The sequence below is a fragment of the Mus pahari genome, chromosome 12 (assembly GCF_900095145.1).
Source record: "Mus pahari chromosome 12, PAHARI_EIJ_v1.1, whole genome shotgun sequence".
NCBI lineage: Eukaryota > Metazoa > Chordata > Mammalia > Rodentia > Muridae > Mus > Mus pahari.
This window is the reverse complement of record NC_034601.1, coordinates 27,002,301-27,014,319: the sequence shown is the minus strand read 5'-3', so window position 1 is coordinate 27,014,319 and position 12,019 is coordinate 27,002,301. Positions and strand designations below refer to the sequence as shown.

General features: G+C 42.9%; 1 protein-coding gene across 3 annotated transcripts in view; it reads left to right on the top strand.

Annotated features, from left to right (window-relative positions):
* Senp5 (SUMO specific peptidase 5) overlaps nt 1-12,019 on the top strand; it is a 38,621-nt gene that overhangs the window by 15,209 nt on the left and 11,393 nt on the right. For all 3 annotated transcript variants that reach the window (XM_029544697.1, XM_021209127.2, XM_029544698.1), the window contains 5 exons: nt 1,708-3,212; nt 7,567-7,672; nt 7,808-7,946; nt 8,134-8,181; nt 11,814-11,891. In XM_029544697.1, the coding sequence (XP_029400557.1) occupies nt 1,739-3,212; nt 7,567-7,672; nt 7,808-7,946; nt 8,134-8,181; nt 11,814-11,891 (1,845 nt within the window). In that variant the 5' untranslated portion in view covers nt 1,708-1,738. The remainder of the gene's footprint in view (nt 1-1,707; nt 3,213-7,566; nt 7,673-7,807; nt 7,947-8,133; nt 8,182-11,813; nt 11,892-12,019) is intronic.

Genomic DNA, 12,019 nt, shown 5'->3' with positions numbered 1-12,019 from the left:
TTCCTTTCTCAGCACCATCTATATTCCTAACCTTCACAGGTATGTGTTACTTCTAATTAAGGGCTTTTATGGCCTCATGTAGCTTACTTCCCGGCCTTAGGTTTTAGCCTTTTTGACCTGCTAAGTGTGTTACTCGTTGATCTGCTTTTTATTTTTTGAAACAAGGTCTCACTATGTAGCCTTAGTGGACCTGGAACTTGCTATGTAGACCAGACTGGCCTTGAGCTCATTAGCAGTTTGAATGTTGAGATTAAAGCTGTATACCACCAGGTCTGGCTACCCATAGGACCTGCCACTGCCCCAGTCACGGAGTTCTGACCAGGGTTATAGTACCAGGCATGAAGCCCTTCTCTTGGGGCATGCCTCACATCTCCCTGGGGACTGTTTGGCGTCCTCATGGCTTCTGTGCTGTGGTTATTGCTCCAGTAGACACAGCTTGCCCTGTAGGTTGTAGCTTGAAGCATTCATAACTGGGTAAGACTGTTGATGACCCTTCTCCCACAGATCTTGAACTTCTGATCTTCATCCCTGAGTGTTGGGATTGAGTGAGTGTGTGTGTGTGTGTGTGTGTGTGTGTGTGTGCCTTCATGATTGGTTTTATGTTGGGAATTGAATCCAAGGCTTTATGCATGCTAGGCAAATAATCTGTCTCCAGCCCCATCATGTCTGTGTATTAACTGACTACACCTTCAGCTTCATGTCTAGTGTTTTCATTTGTTCCTTCTCATCTTTTACCTCTATCAGCTATTCCTGAAATTCTGTGTGTATACTGTGTCTATCTGTGTTCCTTATGTGAGAGTACCTGATGAAGTCCTGTTCCTTTACAGACACTCAGACTCTGACTATAACAGTGGAGAATGATCTTCTTGAGGGTGATGATTATGTGGACCAAATTAGTAGATATGAAATCCGTCTGAAAGGGGTATTTGGTCCCTCTTCTTTACTATCTTTCACTTTAGGATTGAGAACACAGAGTCAATGTAGAAATTCTGTGGCTGGCAAGGTAGCTCAAGTACTAAAACTCCAGAAATTCTCTTCTGATTTTTTTGCTCTGAGTGTTCTATTAGAAACTGATACAGTGGGTTAGAGAGATGGCTTAGCAGCTAACTTGTTGCCTTTACAGAGGACCTAGGTACAATTTCTAGCATCCACACAGTAGTTCACAACTATTCATAATCACAGTTTCGGGAATCCAACATCCTCTTCTGGCCTCCACAGGCAGTAGGCACTTAAAGTGATGACCTATATACATGTAGGTGAAGTATATTCATGTTCATACAAAAAAAAATCCCCCAAACAAAAATTAATGCATACTGAGAAAAAAAAATTTGTTTTAAGGTGTCTGGCTGCCTTGGAACTTACTATGTAGAACAGGCTGGTCTGGAACTCACAAAGCTTGAAGTCTACCTAGCACCAGCTCCCCTAATGATGGGGTTAAAGGCATATGTGACTACATCTTGCCAGAAATGGTTCTAGAAACATCTCCACCAGAACCAGGTATAGAGAAAATGGGGCTGTATTAAATGTTCATGCCTTCCTTCTTCCCAGAACTTGCAGTGGGAACCTCAGTCAGGTAGGATTTCCTTAGAGCTGACAGAATAAATTGAAGTGTACATGTTCTCTTTCATTTTGATCTTAACTGCTGTATGTCCTTATGACATTATACTTACATTGAAATTTAAAATTTCTTTATGTTTTGTTTTATAGGTACATCCAGTTTTCATTATGCATCAGAAAAATGAAAAAACAGAAGAAAATTCTATGGAAGAAAGGAATTCACTTAGCCTTTTCTGAGAAATGGAATGCTGGGTTTGGAAGCTTTAAGAAGTTCTACTTTCCCCAAAACTTGTGCTTTCTGAAAGCTAAGCTGGGAAGGCCAGTTGCTTGGCATCGGCAGTTGAAGCATTTCCAGTGTAATAAGGGTCTTCACATCCAGAAAACATGGATTCAGGATGTACCGCTTTGTTCAAAGACAAAGTCTGGACTGACTACTCAAAATGTTAGTACTTTGTACGCCAAAGTGAAAAGAAAGGACAGTAAGCACTTCATTTCCTCCTCAAGGAGTCTCCTGAAACTCCAAGCAGATAAATTACTGTCTTCAGCAAAGAACTTGGACCATAAATACTGCAGAGAGAAAAGCCTTCTGAAGGCAGCTCCTGGCTTGTCAGCAAATACTGTTTTAGGTAGAGCCAACGGTCATAAACCTAGCACAGATCCACAAGCTTCAGACTTTCCCATGAAGTTCAATGGGGAGAGGCAAAGTCCAGGTGACAGTGGCAAGACTGTGGTCTTGAGCAAACATAGAAAGCGAGTTTGTTATGGCTGCTACCAAGGGCTAGAGCACCACAGGAACAGGAGACCCCTGATTCCAAAAAAGTTCCAACTTAACCAACATCGAAGAGTCAAAGTGTCTCTTATGATGTATGAGAAATTATCCATGATTAGATTTCGGTATAGGATTTTCAGATCCCAGCACTTCAGAACGAAAAGCAGAGTTTGCAAGCTAAGAAAGGCCCAGCGAAGCTGGGTACAGAAGGTCACTGGGGACCATCAAGAGAACCTTAGGGATAATAACACTGAGGGTGACCATTGCAGCCCAGTCCCTTCCCTAGAACCTAAAGATCCTTGTCGGTGTCAGCCATACTTTCCAGACATGGACAGCAGTGCTGTGGTGAAGGGAAAAAACTGTCATGTGCCTGATGGCCACACTAAAGAAAACCCTGTCTTGGACAAGGAGCATGGTTTAGATGGCACATTCCCTGACCAGCAGAATGGCTGTGCCACATACACTTGGGACCAGTCATCCCCTTCTCCTAAGTGGGAATGTACAGAGCAACTTCATGAAATCCCTTTAATGGAACATCCTTCTAGTGACAAGTTCACTCCGGAAACTGAAAGAGCACTTATGGCGCTGGGTCAGGAAAGCGGGACGAGTGCTGCCAGCGATGACAGAGTGAAGCTACCAGTGTCTGGAGCAGACAGACCTGTGTCTGAGGAGCCTGCTCAGAATGAGAACACACAGATGGAGGAGGACGGGTCTCTGAAGCAGAGCATTCTTAGTTCTAAGCTGCTGGACCACCCTTACTGTAAAAGTCCACTGGATGCCCCCTTGCTGCGCAGTGAATCCAAAGTAGAAAACCAAATGGCAGGTGGCAAGAGCAGCCAGACAGCGTCTCCAGTGGATGATGAGCAGCTCTCAACCTGCCTTTCTGGTATGCACTGTTCGTTGTTGCCCACACTTGCTGTATGCTGTCCTTTCCAGAGAGTCTTGGTTTTACCTCCCACACATGGCTTTTCCTTTAAACTGTTAGATGTTGTGATGTCTTTTACACTGCTCCATTATGTAGATGTTTCTTAGTTCCCTGCTCAGTTTGCTGATGAACACTTGCATTTTTTTTAGCTGTAAGGGTGCAATGAACTCTCCTATGCAGTTGTTTCTGTCAGTTAGATTGCCATTCTTATTGCTACTAGAAGAATATTGGTGCTTAAACATTTTAAGAGGGTGGTCAAATTACCTTTTAAGAAGAACTGGTTTAAATGTAAGTTTTCCCAGGCTTACAGATTACAGATGCGAATCTTATGTTGTTGGGCTTTAAGATTGGGGTGTCTTTGTTTTTAGACAGTTTTAGGTAGCCCAATCTGGCCTCAAACATCGAGTAAAGCTACTGAGAACTGAGTCTTCTGAGCCCTTAACCTGTGAGCCAGCTCACAAGCCTTCCTACCTTTTAAGACAATTTTACGTTTCTATTTTTATTCTTTTGTTTGCTTGTTTGTTTGTTTTTGTTTTTTCGAGACAGGGTTTCTCTGTGTAGCCCTGGCTGTCCTGGAACTCACTTTGTAGACCAGACTGGCCTCGAATTCAGAAATCAGCCGGCCTCTGCCTCCTGAGTGCTGGGATTAAAGGCGTGCGCCATCACGCCCGCCTTTTTTTTTTTTTTTTTAAGATTTATTTGTTATTATATCTAAGTACACTGTAGCTGTCTTCAGACACACCAGAAGAGGTCGTCACATCTCATTAAGGATGGTTGTGAGCCACCATGTGGTTGCTGGGATTTGAACTCAGGACCTTCAGAAGAGCAGCCAGTGCTCTTAATCACTGAGCCATCTCTCCAGCCCCTCTTATTTTTATTTATTTTATTATTGTATGTATGTACATGGTGTTTCTGTGTGAGTGTGCATATCACCATGCCCATGTGACAGTCAGGACAGCTTTGTGCAGTCAGTGTTTTCTTTCCACCAATATTTAATTTCTCGCTTAAATGCAGTCTTTCAAATGTTAAGGTTTCCTGACTTCTGTTGGGGCCATTTTTCTATGTAGAAATCAGATCACCATATAGAAACAAGATAACTGTTAAGATGTAAAGGCTGAAAATATAGCAAAAGTATATACTCTTGGGGCTGGAGAAATAGCTTTTCGGTGAACAGCCCTGGATGACCATGTAGAGGATCCAGGATCAGTTCCTAGTACCCACTTGACAGCTCAGGAACATCTGTAACTCTAGTTCTAGAGGTTCTGATGCCCTCTGCTGACCTCAGTGGGCATCTGGCATACACGTGGTATACAGACATTCATGCAGAGAAAACACCCATACACATAAAATAATAATAATTAAAAAAACTGTTATATGCTTTGTTTTTAGCTTAGAACCTCCAAGTAGACTTGGGTGGAGAATCAGAGAGAATGATTTCAAAAAACCTTGAGCTGGGCTGTGGAGATGGCCCAGTGGGCAAAGGGTGAAGACACTTCCTGCCCAGCCTGGTGACCTGAGTTCAGTCTCTGGAACTCACATGGTGGGAGGAGAGCACCATCTCCCCATGTCGTCCTCTGACCTCTGTATGCTATTTGCATGTGTACCTCACTGTACCCACACAGTGAATGGATGTAATAAAAACCAGATGAAGGGCTGGGGTTGCAAGTCTGTGATTTGTCTAGCATGTTTGGGACCCTGACTTGGGTTCCCAGCATTACGGAAACTTGGGAGCCTCTCTGATGGGAGTTAACAGGAGGGAACACTGGGTTTTCATCTTTGCTTCTCCCAGTACAGCAGAGTACTTTCCATTCTGAATTGTTGGCCTGGAGAAACCATTGCGTGAGAGCCACAGAAGGGGCTGGTTACGAGTTTCCTGTAATAGCCAGAGCCACTTGTCAGCTTGCTAGGCTGCTGTTCTTCCTTTGCAGCATCATCTCAAAATCATGTTTCTACCTTGGCTAAGCTGCCTTCAGTCTCTTTGTTACTATTTAGAAATAATGTTGGGGTTTTATTTTCTGGGGACTTTGCTTAGTGGGTCATCATGGAGACCAAATGTATTCATAAGTTGACTTGAAGACTGCCTTAAATCAGGCTAAAGGGTCTCTTTAGAAATTCTGTTTTTCTTGGCTGCAGATTTAGCTCAAATGCAGATACAGCTCAAATGGCAGAACTCTTGCCCACCATGTATCAGGCCCAGGGTTTGATCTCTTGTACCACAGCTAAATAAACAATAAAAATTGTTTTTTAAAATTTTTATTTCCAATTTTAAAACAGGCTTCTCTAGAGCCAGACCTGGTTTATAATCCCAGCTCCTACCGTGTTGGCCGAGGTGGGAGGATCTTAGGCCGGCTTAGGCAGCATGGAGGAGAATGGCCTTGCTCACTGTTACCAGTTAAACTTACCTCACAGGGTCAGTGTCCTGAGTGACGTTAGTAGGTTTGCTGCTTGTCTAGAGATAAGGTCTCACCATGTAGTCTGGGATTCGCTGTGTAGATGAAGCTGGCCTCCTGAGTGCTGGAATTACTGGCCTGTGCACTAAGACTGGCTAAGGGTGATCAAATTGCTGACGAGTAGTGGTGGTGTCCAGTGCCTTTATCCCAGCACTTAAGGCAGAGGCAGATGGATGTCTCGAGGATAGCCTGTTCTACAGAGCTAGTTCCAGGACAGCCAAAGCTACACAGAGAAACCCTGTATTGAAAAACCAAACAAACAAAACAGCCAAGTTGCAATAATACAGTGATGACAATCTTACTAATTTTCACTTTTTTAAATAAACTACTTCCTTAACTACTGGGGGAGTAAAGACATTTAATATTATGATTAGTGCTTATTCCCCCACCCCCATTCTGTCTAAGAAGTAACATCTTGCTGTTCCCCTTGTGTCTTAGTCACTGTTCTATTAGTGTGAAGTGACAGCATGACCAAGGTAACTCTTTTTTTTAAAGATACAAATCAGGAAAGATCTATTAAGAACTCTTGCTGAATTTCTTTTTTTCTTTAAGATGTGTTTGTTTATTTATTTATTTATTTATTTATTTTATGTATATGAGTACACTGTAGCTGTACAGATGGTTGTGAGCCTTCATGTGGTTGTTGGGAATTGAACTTAGGACCTCTGCTCGCTCCAGTCGGCCTTGCTTGCTCAGTCCCTGCTCGCTCAGGCCTGAAGATTTATTATTATACATAAGTACACTGTAGCTGTCTTCAGACGTACCAGAAGAGGGCGTCAGATCTCATTATGGGTGGTTGTAACCCACCATGTGGTTGCTGAGATTTGAACTCAGGACCTTTGGAAGATCAGTTAGTGCTCTTACCCACTGAGCCATCTTGCCAGCCCCCAAGATAACTCTTATAATAGAAAGTACTTACCTGTGGCTGGCATGCAGGTTTAGAGGTTTAGTCCATTATCATCATTACTGGGAGCAAGGTGGCATGCAAGCAGACATGGTGCTGGAAAGGAGAGAGCTCTGAAGGCTGCAGGCAGAGACACTGGGCTTGGAGTGGGCTTTTGAAACCTCAGACCCTACCCACAGTGACACGTCCTCCAACAAAGAGCTTATAGGGGCTATTCTTCAACTATACCTGGCTAGCCCAGAGTTTCTGTACCCAAGTGATCCTTGGCCTCAGCCTCTCCAGGAGCTGGAAGCACAGGAGTTTATCACTGTGCTTCTCCTTGAGGAGAAGTTTCTTCTTCAAGGTGCCACTATTGAAATACTACTCTTTTTTTTTTTTTTTTTTTTTTTTGAGACAGGGTTTCTCTGTGTAGCCCTGGCTGTCCTGGAACTCACTCTGTAGACCAGGCTGGCCTCGAACCCAGAAATTCACCTGCCTCTGCCTCCCAAGTGCTGGGATTAAAGGCATGCGCCACCACCCCCAGCTCGAAATATTACTCTTAACTAGTCACTCTGGAGTGTGTTAGTTGTTTAAAAATACTGTATGAGCTGGGGTATGCTGGCACACACCTGTAATGCCAGAGTGTAGGAGGCTGACTAGACTTGACTCGCACCCCCCACTCTGTGTGTGTGTTTGTGTGTGTGTGTGTGTGTGTGTGTGTGTGTGTGTGTGTGTGTATGTGTATGGACACCCTCCTCTGACGCCCCCAATTGCTTTTGGCTAAGACCAGCTGAAACAACAAAATTGGCTGTGAGCATTTCTTCCTGGGTTACAAGGGTGAAGGTTCAGAATACCTATTTTTTTCTTAATGATGTAACTTTTTTCAGGTTATGGTTCTGTGCTCTCTAATAGGTGTAAGTATGTGTTATGAAAACAACTTTGATGAAAATTTTCTGTGTTTTTTTCTTTTTCCTTATGTAAGGATTCCTAGATGAGGTTATGAAAAAGTATGGAAGTCTGGTCCCACTCAGTGAAAAAGATGTCCTTGGGAGATTAAAAGATGTCTTTAATGAAGACTTTTCTAATAGGTATGTCAGTGATGCTAAAGTTAAGCCCTTAAAGATATTACTGCCATAAGTGACTTTTCTCTTAGAGAAAAGAGATAATTATACATTGAATAAAGTGCATTTCATTTTAACTTTTTCTTTCAAAATCTGTCTTAGAAAACCATTTATCAATAGAGAAATAACAAACTACCGGGCCAGACATCAAAAGTGTAACTTCCGCATCTTCTACAATAAGCACATGTTGGATATGGATGATCTGGCAACTTTGGATGGTCAGAATTGGTTGAATGACCAGGTTAGTGCACGTAGATTCTCGGAAGAAGCTGGTACAGGATGTTGGCCGATAATTTTTTGGGTTCGCTTTCCATTTACCTTTAGAAACAAGGTCTTATTACCTTCACTGCATCCGACACACTGCCCATCCTGCTGGGGCTGCTCCGGTCCTGAATTGTGCAGGACTAATCAGGTTTTACTCTCTGCAGGTTATTAATATGTATGGCGAGCTGATAATGGATGCAGTCCCAGACAAGGTAGGTGCAGGCTTTCTCTTTGTGAGCATCCTTGTGTTATTCATAGTATGGTGGTTGTTAGGTTTTCTGTGGTTTTTGTTCTTTTGTTTATTTTGCTTTTAAACGGTATGTAATTATTTGACATTCTTTAGATTAAATGGGTTGGATTATGTCTTGACTATGCATTAGAGTCCACCATGTTTTCTAAAAAATCATTTCTGTTTAAACTGAGTGTGGTTGCATACCACCTTTTATCCTAGCACTTTGGGAGGTGGAGGCAGGAGGATTCTTGGCTATATAGCAAGTTAGAGGCCAGCCAGCATGGGCTATATGAGACCCTGTTTCAAGGAAGAAGAAGAAAAAAACCAACAGCAAAACTCCATTTTTAGCTGAGCAGTGGTGGCGCACGCCTTTAATCCTAGCACTTGGGAGGCAGAGGCAGGCGGATTTCTGAGTTCGAGGCCAGCCTGGTCTACAGAGTTCCAGGATGGCCAGGGCTACACAGAGAAACCCTGTCTCTAATAACCGAAAAAAAACAAACAAACAAACTATTTTGCCGGGCGTGGTGGCACATGCCTTTAATCCCAGCACTCGGGAGGCAGAGGCAGGTGGATTTCTGAGTTCCAGGACAGCCAGGGCTATACAGAGAAACCCTGTCTTGAAAAACCAAAAAAAAAAAGGGGGGGGGGGGGCTGGAGAGATGGCTCAGCAGTTAAGAGCACTGACTGCTCTTCCAAAGGTCCTGAGTTCAAATCCCAGCAACCACATGGTGGCTCACAACCACCCGTAATGAAATCTGATGCCCTCTTCTGGTGTGTCTGAAGTCAGCTACAGTGAACTTAAGATATAATAAATAAATCTTTAAAAAAAAAACAAAAACAGTTATGGCTGGGCATTGCTGTTAACACCTTTAATGCCAGCACTCTGGAGGCCAGAGATTAAAAACTGAAATTAGTTAATTATTACATAATTATCAAATAACAAATTGATCAAATAATAATTGATTATTAATCCAATAATAGCAGAGTGCTTCCTTGTTTTGATTTTTAGATTTTTATGACTAGGTCTCCTATAGCTCTGGCTGCCCTGGATCTTACTACTGTAGGTCAGCTGGCGTTGAACATAACAACTTCCTGCTCCTGCGGAGCTGCTGGGCTAGAGGTGTAACCACTACACTCAGCTCTGTTGGGTTCTTTGTTTGTTTGAGATAGGGTTTTACTATACAGGCCAAGCTGGCCTCAAACTCAGAGATCCATCTGCATCTGCTTCCCAAGTGCTGGGCTCCTTGCTCTTTTTGAAACAGCATTCACTACTTATCCCAGATTGGCCTTGGATTTGGAATCCTCCTCCTTCATTTTTTTCTCATGATGGGATTAAAGGCGAATGCTACGATGCCAGGTTACATAGTTCTTAAAAGAATTTGCTTTAGACTTACTTGAGGGCATATAACAGCAGATTGCTATGACCTACCCAGGAGTTACAGCTTTACTATGTCTTGGGGGTGGGGACTGAGAATTCCTAGATGATGATGTTATTCAGGTCTGAGATTTATAAGCACTAAGAGGATTCAGGTTTTATACTTGAAGTTAGAGGGACTGCTCTGTGGGACTAGAGTCTTGTCCACTCTGCACAAGAGCCTATGTACAGTCGTCTCTAGCACTAAAGTGGCAACGACGGGTAGGAACATTGCCTCAGGTGACAGACAAACCAAGAAATCTAAGGGTACCATGTAAGACCCGATTTTTCTTTTGGCTAAGGTAATTTTTATAGATAGAAATGATTATGCAAACCAGGCAGTGGTGGCAAATACCTTTAATCCTAGTATTCAAGAGAAGTAGGCAGATGCATCTCTGTGAGTTCGAGGCCAGCCTGGTCAACAGAGCGAGTTCCAGGACAGCCAGGGCTACACAGAGAAACCCTGTCTGGAAAAGTAGAAAACAAAAGAAGAGGGGAAAAGTGAATTAATGATTATCTTAACCTCCAGTGTAGGAATTATAAAACTAACCCAGTCTGAAAGATATGAATTTGGAGACTCAGGCCTCTCTATCAACCATGAAAAGGCATAGTCATTTCTTTTTCTTTCTTTTATGGTTTTCAAGATATGCTTTCTCTGTGTAGTCCTGGTTGTGCTGGAACTCACTCTGTAAGACATGCTGACCACGCTGGGCATAGTGGCGCACGCCTTTAATCCCAGCACTCGGGGGGCAGAGGCAGGCGGATTTCTGAGTTCGAGGCCAGCCTGGTCTACAAATTGAGTGTTGTGTTAATTGTATAGTGTGTTTTCTTTCTCTTCTTCCTCTCTTCTTCCTTCTCTTTTATATAAAATATATATATATATATATATATATATATTTTTTTTTTTTTTTGGTTTTTCGAGACAGGGTTTCTCTGTAGCCCTGGCTGTCCTGGAACTCACTCAGTAGACCAGGCTGGCCTCGAATTCAGAAATCCTCCTGCCTCTGCCACCCAAGTGCTGGGATTAAAGGTGTGCACCACCGCTGCCTGGTAGAGAATAACTCTTAAGTCCATGGATAAGGTTTATTTCTTCATTTAGACACCTGGAATTCACTTCATAGCTGAGCACCACCTTGAGTTTCTGATCTCTCTGCCTGGCTTCTAATATATTTTTTAATGTTTAAAAAAAAATTTATTTTGAGTGATTTTGTGTTTTTCTGCATGTGTGTCTTTGTAAAGTTGTTGGATCTCCTGAAGCTAGAGTTATAGACAGTTGTCAGCTGTCATATGGTTGCTGGGAATTGAACCCAGATCCTCTGGAAGAGCAGCCAGTGTTCTTATTTGCTGAGCCTTCTCTCTAACCACACACACCTTTTTAAATTTTTTTTTTTAAGATTTATTTAATGCTCTGTTTTCATGCACACCAGAAGAGAGAATCAGATCCCACTACAGATGGTTGTGAGCTGTGATGTGGTTGCTGGGAATTGAACTCGGACCTCTGGAAGAGCAGTCAGTGTTCTTAACCACTGAACCATCTCTCCTGCCCCCCATCCCACCCCCCCTTTTTTTTTTTAAATAAAAAGCTATTTTTGTTTTTGTTTTTTATTAAAAATCTAGGCCTGGGCAGATATGAGTGAATGTCTGTAATCGTGCAGTCGGAGAACAGTCAGGTGAATCTCTGTGAGTCGAAGGCCAGCCTGATCTAATACAGGTCAGCAAAGGCTGCATAGAAAGAGCCTGTATCAACAAACAAACAAAAAACCCAAAACAAACGTGGACATCAAGGCCTGGGGATGTCGATTAGTTACTGCTAAGTCATGGGTACAAAACCCTGGATATTATCCCTTAGGACCATACAAAAACTGGGTACGGCAGCACACACCACAGGAGGATTAGAAAGTCAGTACTGTCTGTAACTACAGTCGGGTTTGAGGTCAGTCTAAGCTACATGTTTAAAACAAAACACCAGGCATAGTGTTTCCTGCCTTTAATCCCAGCACCCATGAGGCAGGAGGATTTCTGAGTTTGAGGCCAGCCTGGTCTACAGAGGGAGTTGCAGGACAGACGGGGCTATACAGAGAAACACTATCTCAAAAATAAGAAACAAAACAAACCAACAGTAAAAGCCACCAACAAAATGTTTGCTGTGTCCGTGTCCTTGTGATGCCGCCTGGCTGACTGTGTGCTCTCTGCCCTAGGTCCACTTCTTCAACAGCTTTTTCCACAGACAGCTGGTAACCAAAGGCTATAATGGAGTTAAGAGATGGACTAAGAAGGTACTCTGCTTCCTTTTGTACTGCATTTGAAATGGATAACCTACTCTTGTGGGAGGATTGGAAATTACTGATCTTTTGGTGTGAGTCGGAACCTTTGTGAGAGTGTTTACTATTTTCTTTTTTTTTTT